The sequence below is a fragment of the Leucopleurus acutus genome, assembly GCF_964270905.1.
Source record: "Leucopleurus acutus genome assembly, chromosome: 9".
Classification (NCBI taxonomy): Eukaryota; Metazoa; Chordata; class Mammalia; order Artiodactyla; family Delphinidae; genus Leucopleurus; species Leucopleurus acutus.
In genome coordinates, this window is record NC_139144.1 from 13,215,575 (window position 1) to 13,234,349 (window position 18,775).

Consider the following 18,775-nt stretch of genomic DNA (forward strand, 5'->3'; position numbering starts at 1 on the left):
CCTTTGGAGGCTGAAGTCACCCTTCGTATATCAGAGCAGAGCTACTTAGGACTGCTTTCTGGAGAGACCTTGCCTGTACTTTGTTCCGTCTTCCTGTGGCTAACCAGTCCCTTAATTTTCAAAATGGGTCGCGACCCTTTCCTCTTGGTTAACGGTAAAGCAAAAAAATTCTTTTCTTAATTGGCTATGTAATAGACTAATTGAATTTAAGTTTCTAGCAGATTTTCACATCAAGTTTAAATATTTCCAATTCTTATCAAAAGCTTAGTTTTAAAATGTCACATTCTTAGAGGTAGCCTAAAGTCTATCTCTAGTTTTACAGCACCTTTTTGAATTTTTTCTGTGAGATTAGGGCCTGCTGAACACTCTATTCAAAAGCTAGCTGACGGAGCAGGTAAACTGAAGCTGGTTAAACAGGAGTAGAGACTGAGCCCCCACCCCAGTCCCTTCACCCCGCTTTGGCAAATGGAGAGCAGGTCAATCACGACTGCCTTACCTCTCCACGGAGTCAAGGTAGCCCAGCAGAGCTTCCTACTGAGTCCTCACTGCTTGGGACACTTGTAAAATTCTGTTTATGTTTTTTTCGTGGACTGTGATTGTGGTTTTCATTATGAAATGTTATAAAAATAGTCATTTGAAAGTTACGAACTTAAAAATCTGGGGATGCTGTTTGTAACGCCAGCCACTTGAGAGGTTCCCGTTCTGAACATGTGTGGGAGAGATCTTTCTCAGGCTTGGTGTGTTACTAGCAGGTGTGGTACTCCTCCATGGGTGCTCTGGGCCTTGTAGATGCTGAGGCTGCCTTTTCTGCTGAGCAGATAGGAAGCTCAGTGTCAAATCCGTGGCCACCTTGAGGGAATGTCTGGTGCGCGACTGTGTAATTTGGGACACTGACTTTACCCCAGCTGTGTTTCTCTTCTTAAAATTATTTTCCATTTGTCTTCATTTCCTCATCCATTTATTTACTTCTCTTCTGACATGCATGTCCTTGTTAGCCCCATCATCCTTTTTGGACGAAGTTGGTGTACAAATTAGCAAATACATAAGAACGGTCCTAAATATTTTAAGAAACCACCCTCTTGATCCAGCCTTGCTGCGCTGGTCTGAGTTGTCGCAGAAGTCACCTGGCTGCTCGCGCCGCACCCCTCTCCTCCCACTTGCAGCTCCTCACCTGCAGAGCAGACCCAGCAGCGCAGGGTAGAGGGCCTTTCAGTAACTGCCTCTATTTCTAGACCCAGCAGCGCAGGGTAGAGGGCCTTTCTGAGCAGTAACCGCCTCTATTTCTAGACCCATTTCCTGTGGCTCCCCTTCTGCTCCCCGTACTTCTGCAGCTCTCGTTTCTGCCCCTCTGTTCTCCCTCTGCTCGTCATTTCTGCAAATCTGAAGCCCTCTTCCTACCCCTTCACCTCCTTCTGCTGAGTCGGTTTCCTCTGTGAAACCTTTGCTGATCCCCTCCAGGCAGGGCCGACCACTTCCTGGGTGCTGCTTCCTCTCTTGGTGCACACATGGGGGCACACTAACTGGGCTGCTCGCCCGTGGGCGCCTTTGTGCAAATTAGAACAAGGCACTTTATACAGCTTCCAAATGCTGGAAACCCATCTTAATGAGTGTGTGAGTCTAGGCCGTTTACCCTGTGAGTGGTGGTGGTGGTGGTGGTGGTGTGTGTGTGTGTGTGTGTGTGTGTGTGTGTGTGTGTGTGTGTGTGTGTGTGTGTGTGTGTGTGTGTGTGTGTGTGTGTGTGTGTGTGTGTGTGTGTGTGTGTGTGTGTGTGTAGGGGTGGGTGTGCCTGACTGTGCGGTTGTGCCCCGTGGCCTCGTCTGTGTTGAAATTTGTGTGAATTGTCTGTATCCCAGCACCATCTGTCTGACCCAGGGCAGGTCCTCAACAACCATTTGCTGATAAGCCAAAGGAAGAGCAAAGGTGTGAATACCTGCCACGCTTTTGTCTGGAAAAATAGCAGGGAAGGCACACCTGACAAGGCCTTTTGCACTGAACGTTATAAATGTATTGTAATGCCAAGACATTTTTTTTCTTTCTTTACATCTCAGTGTCTCTGAAATCACATATATCTTAGTCAGTGTGTAATGGTGGGTGAGGGCACAGCCCTGGAGCTGGACTGCCTGGGTCTGAATCCCAGGTCTGCCACTTACACACTTATTTGTGTGAATCTGGGCGTGTTACTTAACCTTTCTGTGTCTGTTTACTGGTCTGTAAAATGGGGATGATAACAGTAGTTTGTACTTCATGGGGTTGTTGTGAGAATTCAGTGAACCCTTATATGTGCAGCGCTTAGAATACCACCAGGCACATAGTAGCAAGAGATACGAGTGTTAGCTATTATCAGTATCATAAATGGCTACATATGCACTTAATATACTGTTGTTTCTTCTTAACCCTGAGATGCTGTTTTAGTCTACTGGAGTACAGCTTACATGGATAGCATCTCGTGTCGGTGTCTGTGGACTGGTCCCATTATATGTGCTGCGGTCCCACACCATCTCCCGCCCACACCAGTTTTCTGGTTGCTGCACCAAAACGTGCACGGTACACAGAGAGGAAACCAGCAGGCGTTGTTTCTTCTTCTTCATATGGCAGAGGAGTCAGGGGGAACAGCCAGGGCCCTGTATAGATAAGGCTCCTTTCAGAACTTCAACGTAACTTCTCGCATGCTCTGAAGCTTAGACCGGTAAGAAATCTTGGCTGTGTAAAACTAGAAACCAGAAAGAATTGGGTTTGAAAAAGTGATTTTACTTATTTATTTTTTGGCTGCACTGCGCGGCTTGTGGGATCTTAGTTCCCCGACCAGGGATTGAACCCAGGCCCCTCAGCAGTGAGAGCGCGGAGTCCTAACCACTGGGCCGCCAGGCAAGTCCCTGAAAAAGTGATTTTAATGTAAAGTTTTTGTCTGATTGCAGGGCAACTTTACTTTGATGATTTTCAAGGAAGCTGGGCTACAAAGTGGCAAAAGGTAATGGCTGTCCTGGGGCCAAGTTCCCCATTGGAAGCCTCCGGGGTGTGCTCAGGTTAGACAGTAGATGAACGTCGCTCCCCAGATAGTTGTGGGTTCACCTGGTCTTCAGTGCTGACCTGTGGCTGCAAGGCCACGTGAGGGGATGGGGTGGCTCGTCGCTGAGCTGTGTAGGATGACTTTTCCCTCGTCTCTCATGCTCGCTTTGGCAGCTGCAGCCGTGCGGAACTCCTGCTCGCTGCCCCACCCTGCTGAGCTCTCCTTCAGGTTAAGCAAGATCTGACTAATGCATTCTTTGGAGATGCTCTGCTCGTTTTTCTTATGAGACTGAATGGCTCTTCCCAGATCACATCACTGCAATTGACTTGACCCTCAACTTTGAGAAATACTCTTACCTAGTCTGCAGCACAGCCGAAACTTCCACAGCAGCTGGAGAACATTGATTTGGGGGTTCGGCACCTTCTTCTTAGTTGAACAAAACAGTATATAAGTAAATAATACAGGGATGATCTGAAACTTCACCCTCCTTAATTCGATTTATCTAAACCCTGGATTTGATGATATTTCTGTGTAGAACTGGTCAACTTCAGCCCTGTCAGAGGGTGTGTTTAATGATCAGTTCCCAGAAGGAGTATCCACATGAGGAACTTCCTCCAACAGGCCTTCTTCCCTTCAGGATTCACTCACCTTCAGGTGTCAGAAATGACAGGCGTGTTCTTACTCTCCGTGTTCTGGAAAGTGGAGAAGCAGATGGTGAGAATGTGTTTACCTGGACTCGGATCAGCCAGCGGAGGCATTAGCAGTATCCCTGGTTCTGCACTGCGCACCCCTTTAGGTCACATCCAAGGCTTTGTTTTCTAGAGAAGCACATACAATCTAAGGTTAAATATGCAAATGGGGACGTACATACTTACGGTTTATCTTTTCCTTTATGTAAACCTGGAGTTTCCATCTCTGCCCCAAATCTTTTTTTTTTTTTATTTTTTTGAGAAATGTCAGCACAGAGGGCAGAGGAATTACCTTATAGGGCGAGGATGCCCCGACGCAGCCTGTGTGGTCAGAGCCAACTGGAAGCCCACAGAGAACCTGACTCACAGGCGTATTCTGTTAGGTCTTTTCTTTTTTTAATTGGCTGTCAACATTTAGAATTCAGGCAGTTTTCTATAAAAGGCCTCTTGAAGCCGGGTTGAAGCTGCCTGTCGGCACTTCTCAGGGGCTGCTCGTTTATGTGATTTGTCTTGGCCGTGCGCACCTTTGAACTGTGACTCATCTAAGCCGGTGTCCTCCTCTGCTTTATGGCCAGGTATCAGACACTTTCCAGAAAGGCCTGGGTGTGAGCGGTGGTTAAAAGGCCACCAGGAAGGAGAATAATTGGTGCCCCCGAGACCCACGTGCTGCTTCTAGTCCCACTTGGCCTTCAGGGGATGGGAGTTCAGGCCGGCTGGGCTGGGTGCCCTGAATTTGCTGAGCTGTCTCCTTCCTGTCCATCTCTTCATTAAGCCTGAAAGTCAGGACCACCGTGTCCTCATCCGGGGGGTGGGGGGGGCGTTTTTCAGAATATGAAAGAAAGCAGCCAGAGACCACCCTGGCCCATTCGGAGGCTTACAAGCCCAGCTATTGCAACAAAAGGGTAAGCTTCCTGTTTACCAGACGGCGTGAGACAAAGTGGTTGTACTTCCTGGCTGTGCGGGACTTGGCACGCAGGCTGTGTTCTGTCCCTCAGGACAGCAGGGCTGAATGCCGGCTCTGTGCTCAGCCCTTGCCCCCGTGGCCTGGGTCCTGGATGCGGGCCACCCTTGGAAGGGCACTTTGGCCTGGGCTCCAGAACCGGCCCTGGCCTTCTGAAAGGGAAGGCGGCCTCGCCTCCTCGCTGGCTTCCTCCTTAGCTTTCCTTTCCCTGTGGGGTCCAATCTAGGCAGCGGCGCTTGGCATGAACCTGAATCTAACCATAAATTCACATCTTTTGTTTTTCAGTCTCTAGGAAGCAGGATGTCAGTGCCTCTGGGGAAACAGCTCTTTTTTACCGGCGTGGCAGCTAGCGGGGGCTGCGCCCTTTTGTACTACCTGATACAGAGTAAGTATCCGATGAAGCGCCCGAGGCAGGGCCGCCTCCTAGTTGTCTCTCCCCGTTCCTCCATCAAAGGAAATACTTCAGATGCTTTCAGCAGGTTAGAGAAAGAAGGAAAGGACTATTTTTAGAAGCCAGTAAGCCATTCCATTGGCTGTAGCTTCCTTCTTATCCTGTAATCCCAGTTTTCCCAGGAGCCACAAGAACAAATCAAAGGAATAGGACCCATTTGCATAAGAAGCCTCAGAAAAGCAAGATGGGCTTTCACTCCAGTGCACATGCAGTAGATCCATCAAGATTTCTGAGATCAGAGAAAGAACAGAGGGAGGGGGGCACCGGATGGTTCACAGGTGTGGAGAACTGGCTCTTTCTCAAGTGTCCTCGGCCTGTTTGCCTTGCCATTCTCTGCTGTTGATTTACTGGAGGACGGGACCTTGCGCAGCGGACTCTGGCAAGAGCAGAAAATAAAAGCGGTGTCCAGGCTGGCAAAATCCTGGCAGATGCAGCTTCCACCCTCTGCACCCACATTAGAACTTGTAAAGACAGGCCGCGATTATTGTGAGCGGCCTTCTTGTGAGCAGCCGAGGCATTGAAGGGCATTTCCACGCTGCTGGTTGCGAAGCAGCAGCAGTAGTTTTCTCCAGACTGACTTTCTTTGAAGATCTTTTATGCCCGCCCAGCTTGGCTTCTCACCCTGACTCCGCAGCCTGTTACTTCCTGCCAGGATGTGAGGATCACCCGCAGCCCGCTCTTCCCCACCTTCCTTCAGGGCGGGCCCAGAGGCCTGCGAGTCTGGTGGCTGCGGGAGAGGAGCATTCCCAGGGATAATTCAGACCGGAACAACTCAGCAGCCCCTCCCCTCTGCCAGAGGGACAGAGGCAGGACCTGACGGGAATGAGTACACTTTAGGGTCAGGGGCCTGGCAGCCCTTCCCCTTTAGGAGGCTGGGGTCGGCTGACAGCGATAGTCCAGTGGGCTCTGCAGCCAACTCCGGCTCTAGACTAGCTGTGTGGCCTTATTGGGGGGGGGGGGGGGTCTGGCTTCTTCCTGGGCCTCAGTTATCCATGTGACGAGGGGTAATATTAGTGCCTGTATGCGAGGATGTTGTAAACATTAATCTCACAACTTGTGGGATGCTGAGAAATCGCTCAGTGAAGATGAACTGTCTGGACCCAGCCTCTGCTTCTCCTCAGGGCTGGTACCTTGTTCATGCCTGCAGCATCCCCTCTCCAGGGAAGCGGCACTGGAGGGGCATTCTCCTTGGCCTCTGCAGGCTCAAGCCGCCTTTCCAGTCCATTACTGTGGCTGGGCCTACAGAGGGAAGTCTGTCTTGTTGCCAAACACAAAACCTTACTTGGGAAGCTCACCGTCCTTCGCTCTCTCCTTGGGGCGGCTTGCCCCACCTTGCATTTTCAGGGAGGTGCTTCCTGGAGTTCCTAGTAGCCTTTGGGCCAAGGATACCTGAGGCTGAGAGCAGTTTGTAAGCTTTATCTGCATGAAATGTTGGCATACATCTATAAACTTGACAAGTTAGCGTTTAGTCGTAGGTTCTGGCCCCAGCTCTGCCTCGGATTAGCTGTACCACTTTGAGCAAGTCATGGAACCAGAGGACTTAGAACTGAAAGGAAAGTTAGAGACGATCTGATCAGACCCCTTAGGTGAAGAGAGGCAACAAATGAGGTGAGGAAATAAGAGGTGAAGAAATTGAGGCACAGAAGGGTCCAGTACCTTGCTCAAGGTCATCTGCCACATCGCTGCAGATGCCGACTTCCTGTTTTGGTTTTGGAGTCTCTAAAATGGACAGTTCAGGGTAGATGGTCCCTAATGATAATTCCACCCATAAATTTCACGTTTCTGTTTCCATGTTGTACATGAATTACATCATCTCCCTTTCTAGGGGGAGTATACCTGACCAAGTTCAATTAAAAAAAAAAAAAGTAACCTTTTTCTTTCCCACTTAGAAACTTTTTCCAGGGCTTCCTACTACCAGTTGGCGTTGGAGCATCTGCACAGCCACCCTGAGGCCCTGGAAGCTCTGGGCACTCCTCTCAACGTTCACTATCTCCGACTCACCGACAAGTACAACTTTGTGGACATTGCTGATGCAAAGGTAACGTGCTCCCCCTGCGAACTGCAGGCCGGGTGCCTACTGAGCTGAGGAGGGGCTGCCGTCCTCCGGAAGGAGTCTTGGAGGAAGCTGGAGAAAGATGTGGGATGGGGAAATCTGCTACGTACAACTGCCGCTAGGTGGTACCCAGCACCGTTTAAAAAAGCCTTATGGATTAATTTATTTTCATGTAGATTTTTTCCTTTCTGGGGAATTGATGTGGCACGGAAAGCCCTGTTTGTGCTCAGGTCGCCATCTTGAACGGAAGGTTGTAGAGAAATGATCATTGGCGGTTTGCCAGTATTTCAGCTTTGAACTTGAAATACACCTAAACTCTAGTGTTACAGCTTATTTACATTGCTTCCATGGAATGCCAGTCCATTTTTTCAGCTGTATCTTATCTTCTTTTATAGTTCAACTGATAAAACTCAACTGAATATAAGAAGGGTTTTTTTCTTCTGTTTAATATGTTTTGAGTTGGAGGAATGATTCTCAGTTGTGTGGGGAATAGAGAGATGCAGAAGGCTTTCAGGGAGTTTATAGTTTAAAATTCCAGCATAAGACAGGGTGAAGCAAATGCCTTAGTAGAGGCCTAGGAGGGAGAGGTTAGTGGCCTGGGAGGTTGTTGTGATGACAGGGAAGGCCACGCCGAGCAGCTTGTACACGAAGGCACATCGCTGTGCTCCCTGCCAGTGTGTCCTCAGCAGAGGTGCAGCTGCCCGGGGAGGGTGTGGGCAGGGAGAACGGGCTGAGGCAACCAGAGGGCTGTGACATTGTCTTGTGAGGTGTGTGCACTTAATTGTGACAAGCAGAAGCCCTGAAATATTTGGAGGACAAGAGTGAGCTGATCTGACCTAGTTTATTTTTTGTTGTTGTTTTTATTATTTTTTTTTTTTTTGCGGTACGCGGGCCTCTCACTATTGTGGCCCCTCCCGTTGCGGAGCACAGGCTCCGGACGCGCAGGCTCAGCGGCCACGGCTCACGGGCCCAGCCGCTCCGCGGCATGTGGGATCTTCCCAGACCGGGGCACGAACCCGTGTCCCCTGCATCGGCAGGCGGACTCTCAACCACTGCGCCACCAGGGAAGCCCAGTTTTTATTATTTTTAATGGAAATAGTTTTATTAGAGATATTTTCCCCCTAACTACAAAAGCAATTCGTGCTCAAGTATTCTGATAAGGATAATTGATGATTTTTTAAAAAAATTTAATTGATGTATAGTGATTCAGTTGTTTGTTCTTGCAGATTATATTACATTATAGGTTATTACAAGATATTGAATATAGTTCCTTGTGCTATACAGTAAATCCTTGTTGCTTATCTATTTTATATATAGTAGTATGTATCTGTTAATCCCATACTCCTAATTTACCCCTTCCCCTTTGGTAACCAACCATAAATTTGTTTTCTATGTCTGTGAGTAAATAAATTCATTTTTATTATTTTTTAGATTCCTCATATAAGTGATATTGTATAGTGTTTGTCTTTCTATGACTTATTTCACTAAGCATAATATTCTCTAGGTCCATCCATGTTGCTGCAAATGGAAATATTTCATTCTTTTTCATAGCTGAGTAATAGTCCATTGTGTGTTTTGTGTGTGTGTGTATACATACATACATCTTCTTAAGCCAGTTGTCTACTGATGGGCCCTTGAGTTGTTTCCATGTCTTGGCTATTATAAATAGTGCTGCTATGAACATTGGGCTGCATGTATCTGTTTGAATTACAGTTTTTGTTTTTTCCATATATATACCCCGGAGTGGTATTGCTGGATCATATAGTAGCTCTATTTTTAGTTTTTTAAGGAACCTCCACACTGTTCTCCATAGTGGCTGCACCAATTTACATTCCCAGCTACAGTGTAGAAGAGTTCGTTTTTCCCCATACCCTTTCTAGCATTTATTTGTAGGTTTTTTGATGATAGCATTCTGACTGGTGTGATACCTCATTGTGGTTTTGATTTGTATTTCTCTAATAATTAGCAATATTGAGCATCTTTTCATATGCTTGTTGGCCATCTGTAGGTCTTCTTTGGAAAAATGTCTATATAGGTCTTCTGCTCATTTTTTGATTGGGTTGTTCGTTTTTTTGCTATTGAGTTGTATGAGCTGTTTGTGTATTTTGGGTATTAACCCCTCGTCGGTTGCATCGTTTGCAAATATTTTCTCCCATTCCGTAGGTTATCCTTTTGTTTTGTTGATGGTTTCCTTTGCTGTGTACAGGCTTTTAAGTTTGATTAGGTCCCATTTGTTTATTTTAACTTTTATTTCTTTTGCCTTGGGAGACTGATCTAAGAAAATATTGCTACAATTTATGTCAAGGAATGTTTTGCCTATGTTCTCTTCTAGGTACTTTATGGTATCATGTCTTATATTTAGGTCTTTAAATCATTTTGATTTTATTTTTGTATATAGTGTGAGGGAATGCTCTAATATCATTTATTTACATGTAGCTGTCCAGCTTTCCCAGCACCACTTGTTGAAGAGACTGTCTTTTCTCTGTAGTATATTCTTGCCTCCTTTGTTGTAGATTAATTGACCATAGGTGTGTGAGTTTATTTCTGGGCTCTCTATTCTGTTCCATTGATTTATCTTTTTCTTTTGGTGCCAATACCATGGTGTTTTGAGGCTTTGTAGTATGGCCTGAAGTCTGGAAGTGTTACACCTCCAGCTTTGTTCATTTTTCTCAGGGTTGCTTTGGCAATTCTGGGTCTTTTGTGGTTCCATATAAATGTTAGGATGATTCTAGTTTGTGGAAAATGTCATGGGTAATTTGATAGGGGTTGCACGAAACCTGTAGATTGCTTTGGGTAGCGTGGTCATTTTAACAATATTTTTCCAATCCAAGAGTGCGGGATATTTTTCCATTTCTTTGACTCCTCTTCAGTTTCCTTTATCAGGATTTTATAGTTGTCAGCATATAGGTGTTTCACCCCCTTGGTTAAGTTTACTCCTAGAGTATTTTATGTTTTTTGAAGCGATTTTAAATGGGACTGTTTTACTTTCTGATATATCATTAATAGTGTAAAGAAATGCAACAGATGTCTACAAATTAACCTTGTATCCTGCTACCTTGCTGAATTCATTTATTACTCCTAATAGTTTTTGTGTGGTGGTTTTAGGTTCTCTATGTAGAGTATCAGGTCATCTGCAAATAGTGACAGTTTTACCTCTTTCCGTCCAGTCTACATACTTTTTCTTTTGTGTGTGTGTCTGATTGCTGTGGCAAAGACTTGCGGTAACACTATGTCGAATAGAAGTGGTGAGTGAGCAGCCTTGTCTTGTTTCTGAATTTAGCAGGAAGGCTTTCAGCTTTTTACTGTTGAGTATTATGCTGGCTGTGGGTTTGTCATAAGTGGTCTTCATTATGTTGAGATGTGTTCCCTCTATACCTACTTTGGTGAAAGGTTTTATCATGAATGGTTGTTGAATTTTTATCAACTGCTTTTTCTGCATCTATTGTGGTGATCATGTTTTTTGTTAATGTGGTGTATCACATTTGATTGATTTGTGTATGTTCAACCATCCTTGTGACCCTGGAATGAATCCAACTTGATCATGGTGTATGATCCTTTTTATGTATCGTTGGATTTAGTTTGCTAATATTTTGTTGAGGTTTTTTTTTTTGCATCTATATTCATCAGAGATATTGGCTTGTAATTATCTTTTTTGGGTAGTGTCTTTATTTGGTTTTGGGTGCTGGTGACCTCATAGAATGAATTTGGAGGTGTTCCCTCCTCTTCAGTTTTTTTTAGAATACTTTGTATGTTTGGTAGAATTCCCCAGTGAAGCCATCTGGTCCTGGACTTTGCAGGGGATTTTTGCAGTGATCAGTTTGTTCAAATTATCTGTTTCTTCTTGATTCGGTCTTGGCAGGCTGTATGCTTCTGGAAACTCGTCCGTTTCTTCTGTGTTGTCCAATTTGTTGGCGTATAACTGTTCATAGTGTTCTCTTAGGATTCTGTATCTCTGTGATAGCTGTTGTTATCCCTCCTCTTTCATTTCTTATTTTATCTGGGTCCTCTCTATTTCTTGGTGAGCCTGGCTAGAGGTTTGTTGATTTTGTTTATCATCTTTTCAAAAAACCAGCTCTTGAGGTAAAATTTACATTCTGTGAAAGGTGCACATCTAACTAACTGTCCTGATGAACTTTAACAAATGCATCCACCTGTACAACTCAAGCCCCTGCCTACATGTAGACTGTTCCCTCACCTGAGAGCTGCCTCATGCTTTTCCCAGTTGGTCCTCTCACATCCCCACAGCTCCAGCAGACATTTTTTTCCCAACCTAGTTTGGTCTAAGACATGGAATCACGCATTATATACTCTTGGGTAAGGCTCTTTCACTCTACATGTTTTTGACCTTTATCCATGTTGTTGCATATATCGGTAGTTCTTTTTTAACCGTGGATTTAAAAAATCATCATTGCAAGTACTCAGAACATTGAGTTTGGCACATAAGGTCTCCTTGCCAGATAGGAGCACTGCCATTGACCTCACCAGGCCATCCAGAGAGGGGCAGGGCATTTGAAGGGAGCCAGATGGAAAATAAGGTGAATTCTTCAGCTAGGCTCAAGTTCGAAAACAACCAGGTTCTGTGGATAATCACTGGATTTCATAGGTTCTCTCTTGAGAGGACAGCACTATATATACACTTACCTCTCTCATTTTATACCCCCAGTTGAAGATTCCTGTCTCTGGACCCAAGTCAGAGGGCTATCTCTATGTCACCTCATCCAGAGATGCCCCCTTTAAGAGGTATGATGGGAAAGTGGGTGGGAATCAGGCAGCAGGAGGAGAACCTTCTGATGGAAACGATTTCCGTTTTCAATTTTAGAAAACGGAAATCGTGATTGTGGCAGTAAGAATTAGTTTTTCAAAGCTTGAGAAGTTTCACAGCTCGGACAGCATGCCGCTACTTGGGCTCTTAAGCTTAGTCCAGACATTTTATCCAGTGCACGCTACTCAATTTGAAGAACTTTACAGTTGTAGTGGTCTAGGTCTGCCATAACTTGATGCTATGTCGCAGCTTCCAACACTGCTGCCTCCGTCATTACAAATGAATAAAGGCATGGGGTCCTGTTCCAGAATTATTCGTCACATTCTTTAAATAAGCTCTCTACCCCATTAATTGGCTTTTCTTGTCTGGTTGCCAGTAGCTACACTCACTCACTTCCCCCACGGGAAGCCTCTCTCAGAGATGTTTGCTGTTTATTAATTCTCAAGGACAAAAGGAGCAGGCAGCCCCTGCCTGGCTCCCCTGGACTCACTGCCCCCTGAGCCTGGGATTAGTGGAGGAGCTGGCGGGCTTCCAGCCCGGAGCTGGAGGTCGGGGGGATTAGGAAACGGGGAGGAGCGGGCTGCTCCTCTTCCCTGGTGCCAGCCATTCATTGGTAAAACTTGCCTTGACGGTGTTGCTGGTTAAATAATGTGAGCCTGAGAACAGAAGGTTAAAACGTTAACATACTGCTAACATAAAATAGTGTTTAAAAAACTTAAAGACATTCCTAACAACTGCTTTTTTCCTTTTAAACCATGTCTGCCTTTTGCCTCAGTGTTTCGTTGATTAGAGACTATACTTTTGGTTTCTCTCAGGTGGAACCTTCAGGAGGTCTTCTTAGAGCTCAAGGATGGCCAGCAGATTCCCCTGTTCAAGCCCAGTGGGGAGAACAGCAATGAGCTGAAAAAGGAGTGAAGGTGATCAGCCCGTCCTAGCCCGGCCTCCCTCCTCACCATGTGCGCCCCTGTGGCTGCAGGCCAGCCCCCAGGTCGGGCTGGCTGCACGTGTGGGCATACAGTGATCTCAGGATCATTCTAATTTGACCACAGTGACCCCTGCTGAAGTTTTTAATTTCATCAGAAAGCTACTATAATTTATAAGAATTAATTTGAAAGTTCGCTATATAGAAGCAAAGCACAGGATAAAGGGAATCAGTATTAATAATGTTGATTTCTCATCTCTTTTTCTCTTCTCTCCTCTACCCCAGTTTTCAGCCCTATCGAGAAGGTTTTAGGTTTTATTAGTCTTGCAAGGGGACAAAGACCTTCCTTCCCGCTGAGCGCCAGAGCCTACAAAATCCAGAAACCTGCCAGCTTTGCTTTGCAAAGGCCAACCTAACCCCCTCAGTATTACTAGGCTTAATGCAGGTGTAGTAAAGGACATTCATGAGCTCCTTTACTGTATTCTTAATATTCATTGGAGGGGAGCCTCTCAGAAAAGATTAAGCTTAAATATGCCAGTACAGGCCTTTCCGTTCTGTAATTTCTTTCTTTAAAAAATACGCTCTTTGAATAGATCATGAAGTGAAAAAGTTCTTTCCCTGAGAGCTTTTGTTAATATTACGATCTGTACAGTCTTTTTTGTGCTGCTTTACTCTTTAACCATTATGTACCGTCCTGTTGTGTACATGTCACTTTATATATAGTGCCTCATACCTGACTGTTCTATAACAGCTTTTACTTACTTTCAGTGTTTGCTGGATTTTTTCTTGCTGTGGCCAAGCCACAGAAAACCAGGGCCTGAGTGGACCATCTGTTCTGAAGTAAAAGCAAGTAAGTTTTTGTGTACAATTTGTATGAAGGGGCTTTCCGAACCCAACTGACAGGAAATAGTATGTAGTGGAAAGATCCTTGATTTCTGTTTCAAAGTCACCATCTTGGGTATTATTTCCAGTTAAGCATATTTCCATGGACTTCTTAATGCCTTTATGGTTGATTGTGAACAGGCCGGACCCCGGTCCTTACAGTAGACATTGTCCTTTCTTTCCTTGAAGTAATGCCGTATACCTGTAGCCCACTACTTCCTGTGTGTCCAGTGATCACTGTGATTCAGCCACGGACTCCCAGTAATGACCTGGAAGACATCTTGGAGGATGCACGTCATCATCAGAGGCAAAGGAGACTTTTCACTGTTTGAGCAAGTGTTCCCAGCACACCCCATGAGTCAGCCCACTGGTGACTGGAGAAAGGGCTCACTAGAATTGTAAGAATTATAGATTTATGAAGACCGCAGAAGAGCGGTCACAGCCAACAAGTGGCAGTAGGACTCCCACGCGCCTTTACTAAGATGCTGTATGGTCTCTGCCCGCAAGCGGCTTATGTAATACTGGACTAGAAGAGTTCCAAGCAGCGGTGCTAAAACGAGGTAGACGAGAGACCGATTAGGAGGAATCCAGGAGGCCAATCAGGTCACTCCTCCCTCTTGGTGGACTGGTGACCTCATGGGCTTATTTCAGACGTGATGGAGACTGCCTTGCAAATAGAAAAAACATGAAAACAGGCCTCAGCAGGGGAGGTGTGAGCTATGCTCCAGAAAGAAGATCTGCCATTTGGCCAGTGTATAGGTTAGCTGAAGATACAGTAAAAGCAAGCCCTGGACAGGTGAGGTGACCAGAGCGTGAATGCCAGCATTAGCATTAGCATTTTGCATTGAGCTTGTAGCCCTCAGGTTCTGGAGTAAGTATATGATTCTACTGTTAATGACGGTTTAAGAGACTGTGCTGAATTATACTGACAAGACCTGTACGACTTTCAAATAAATCACAGATTTTACTGTCATTTATCCCATTTTTCAAGATTTGGCTTCCCCCTGCTTCTCTTTCTTCCAACCGTTCCCCACGTTCCCCATTCACCAATCCAGGGATTTAGTAATACCTGATGAGACAGGTTCTACTACTCCCAGTTTTGGTGAAGTTGCATTCAGCAAAGATGAAGCTAAACTGAATGACACCCACGTGAAGCAGCCAGCACTGCACCGATGGTGGCCTCTGGCACAGCGGGAAGGCCAGGGCAATGCTCTGTCGACAGCAGCTCCACAGGGCTTTCTGAAGGCTGCTTGACTCTGTTTTCAGTTTGTCCGTATGAAAACTATGAATAAATACTTACCAATCGCTGGCCTTACAGGCGAGGCAGCGTTTATACTGCTTGTTGGGAGGCTTGGGCAAAAGATGCTGTATCCACAGGAGGCCCCATGAAGGGGTTGGGGGGCGTTCAAGGAGGAGGTGAGAGGGTGATGATGGGAGAAGCCTCCAGCCTCCACGCACGGGAAGAGCCTCTCCTCCTCGGTAACCTGTCCACCATCCAGGCTTGTCTTTCCGCCGACTCCAGCAGTTGCTCAGTTCAAAGTGCTGTCAGGAACGTGTACAGAAAAGTTGACATTTTACGATCCAGGGTTCAAAAGTGGGAGTTGAAGATATTAGAAACATGCCTCTGTATCATAGATCACATTTCATTTAATAATGAAAGGCATTTAATATACCATTAGAAGAAGTAATGGAGAGCAGACAATACTTAAAATAGCAAAAAGCAAACCAAAACAAAAACTACTTAGGAAAAAGTGAGCAAGAAATCTGCAAAACTTATATGAGAGGTCTAAAACACACTACTGAGAGGCACAAATGTAGAACTGGACCAAGGGAAAGACACACCATGTTCTTGGATGGCAAGATTCTTCATCATAAAGATGTCAGTTCTCCCTGAGTTAAATTTAATGTGATTTTTAAAAGACAAGCTAATTAATTGTAAAGTCCTTTGGAAGAAATAAGCAAAGATAGCTAGGAAATCACTGCAAAGGAAGAGTAAGGAAGGGGGGGCTAGTCTTACAGACATTAAAACATATTTGTAAATAAAATAATGAAGTGCTGGCACATGAAGAGACAATGCAGTGAAAATATAGACGTGCATATGGAAATCTGGTTATGGTAAAGCAGCATCTAAATCAGGGAGGGAGAGGAAGACATTTGAAAAGTGATGTTGGAACAACCTGATAGCCAAAGAGATGATGCAAAAAGATGATGCAAAAAGATGAAATGGGATCAACTGCTCACCATACATTCCAATTGGATCGAAAGATCTACATGTAAAAATGAAACCATCTAAGCACTAGCAGAAAAATATGGGTGAATTCTTTTATAACCCAGAAGTGGAGAAACTCACCTAACCATGATTCATTATAGAATAAGGAAAATTGACTGTATAAAAACAAATTTCTGCATGTCTAAAAATACCAAAAGCAAAGCACAAAGCAAATGGTAAATATTTAGAATTTAAATCACAAAAGTTAACATCCTTAATTTCTAAAGAGTGAAAGTTGAGAAAACAGTAACCCAATAGAAAAATGGGCAAAAGATATTATGTATTCACAGAAAAGAAATGCAAGTGACTCAAACACACTAAAAAAAAAAAAAAAAAAAAGGTCAACCTCACTCTTAAAAAGAATATACATTCAAACTACAGGAAGATACCATTTTTCTTCTAGCAAATAGGCAATAATCCCTAAATTTGAGAACCTATTTTCTCAAAAGCCTGTGGGGAAATAAGCATTTTTAAATTGCTGGTGTAAAGACAAAATGAAACAACACCTGTGGGAGGGAATTTGACAATATCTAGAAAAATGTCACGTACACTTACCATTCTATTCAGCAATCCCACGTCTAAGATTTTATCCCAAAGTACACTGGCAAAAAATACAACATGCCATTTATGTAAGGTTATTTAATGTAACACTATTGGTAACAGCAAAAAACTGTAAACAACCCAGGTACAACCCAAGTCTCCATTGATAGAGAATGGGTTAAACAAACTTTGACTTCCATACAGTTGAGGAGTCTGTACTTGTGAAAAGGAATTTTATATATGCATGTGTATATGTATGCATATGTTAGCTTCTACTTTCAAAAAGAAACAACGGAAGAATCACTAAAATCAATACAAGTAGTTACCTTTGGGGAAGTAAACAAATGGCCAGGGGATGTAAGTAGGAAACAGGGATGGAAGCTGTACTTTCCTGAATGTACCTTGTTTTACACTTTTGACTTTGAAATCATGCTGTTTTGTTTTTACATAATTTAAAAATAAAATCACAAAGAAAAAAAATCTTTAAAATACTTCTTAAAATATTGAAACAAATGAACCACACAGAGGAGAAATATTTCAAGTGACTTTCAAACAGTTCTGACTCAACATCCTTGGTGGGATATATCCTCATGGCGAAAAGGAACCTCAAGAAATTTTAAACTACATTCAGTGGTCTAGTGTTAGTGCCCACGTGCGCACACACACACACTCACTCACTGGAGACTTCCTCCTTCCCATACTTGTCACTCCTTCTCCAAGAGAGAGAAACCTGGCTCTCATAATCCGAGGTGTATTTACTAATTTGCTTAAATCTAAAATACACAGAAGGAGTTCTCCTACTGTCAACTTTAAAAAGCAAAACCCCCAGGAGGGACAAGATGGAGTAGACACACGTTTCCCTATTCTTCCCACTAAGCACAGCTAAAACCCTAGACAGTTATCAAATAAACACACTGAAAAATGAAAAGAAGGCAGATTGGCTGAGGATCTTGGGACCCAAGTGATAACAGCAGTGAGCTCCCTGGGCTTTCTTTTGCCTCATGTGTCCCAGACTAGGTGCTGGTGAAACCAGCAGCCTAGAAACACCAATGGCTGCAACAACAAAAGCCAAGAAAAGCCTGCTCTCTCAAGCTAAAGAACTTTCACACAGTAATCGCCCTATTCTAGCCAGACACCATGGAAAAAACATGGCTCCAACCCTACCCTAGCCTGTCAACAAAGGCCAGGTGGAGAGCCAAGACTTGCTCCCCTTACTCAGCTAGAACAAGGCCTTCCCCGCCCGCCCCTTTGGCCCCCGTCCTCTGCAGGGTGTGGTGGCGGAGAAGGCCCAGGGGAGCTACACCCACCTTTCCTGCCCGCTGGTACTCCCACCCCCCGCGGCATCAGTGGAGCCCCTATTCTTCAGTGGGAAGCCGTAAGGAGGTACCCCTCCCCCTGCCTGGGTGTCAGAAGAGGCCAAGTGGTGAGCCTGGACCTTCACCCCCAACTGGCAGCAGTGAGGAGGCAGTGTACATATCCCCGCTTCACCCACCGGTATGGTGGTGTCAGAAAAAGCCTGCTTTTAAAACAGAAGATTTAGACAAGATCCAGAGTCCCGCGACATAAAACCAGACGTCCGATACACAATAGAAAACCACGCTTTTATACCAAGAACCAGGAAAATCTGAACTTGGAAAGAAGGAAAGAAATCAGGAACTTGAAGATAAAATAGAAATTACCCAATCTGAGCAGAGAAAACAGGCCGACAATAATACCTGTGGTTCTATAACAAAAAAATCTAGCATTCATGTCATTGGAGTCCCAGGAGAAGAGAAAGGGGGGGCTGAAAAAAGCATTTGAAAGAATTAACGTCTGAAAAGTTTCCAAATTTGGCAAAAAACATAAACCTATATATTTAAGAAGCCGAGTGGAACCCAAACAGCGTAAACCTAAAGAAATCTATGATAACACAAACTTCTGAAAACTGAAGGCAAAGAAAAAAGCTTGAAAGCAGCAAGGCAGAAATACCACCTTACCTATAGGGGAAAGATAATTCAGATGATAGCTGTCTCCTCATAAACCATGGAGGCCAGAAAAATGGCACAAAAGTTTTCAAGTTCTAAAAGAACAGTCAACTCTGAATTCTGCATCTGATAAAATTATTCTTCAGGAACGAAGGAAAAATAAAGACTTTCCAGATGATGGAAAACAAAAAGAATTTGCTTGAATAGACCTCCCTTAAAAGAATGACAAAAGGAAGTTCTTGAAACAGAAAATGTTGAGGAAAAAAAAGTCTTGG

General features: G+C 44.5%; 1 protein-coding gene across 3 annotated transcripts in view; it reads left to right on the top strand.

The window, feature by feature from the left end:
- The window catches only part of COA1 (cytochrome c oxidase assembly factor 1), an 89,958-nt gene extending 74,978 nt beyond the window's left edge, over positions 1–14,980 (top strand). Inside the window, exons 3-8 of one of the 3 annotated variants that reach the window (XM_082846057.1) lie at positions 2,916–2,968; positions 4,943–5,042; positions 6,998–7,146; positions 11,825–11,901; positions 12,739–12,840; positions 13,614–14,980. In XM_082846057.1, the coding sequence (XP_082702183.1) occupies positions 4,958–5,042; positions 6,998–7,146; positions 11,825–11,901; positions 12,739–12,838 (411 nt within the window). In that variant the 5' untranslated portion in view covers positions 2,916–2,968; positions 4,943–4,957 and the 3' untranslated portion in view covers positions 12,839–12,840; positions 13,614–14,980. Of the gene's footprint in view, positions 1–2,915; positions 2,969–4,942; positions 5,043–6,997; positions 7,147–11,824; positions 11,902–12,738; positions 13,390–13,613 lie in introns of those variants that run through there. The other 2 variants (XM_082846056.1, XM_082846058.1) reach the window with 2 other exon arrangements.
- The last annotated feature ends 3,795 nt before the right edge of the window (positions 14,981–18,775 follow it).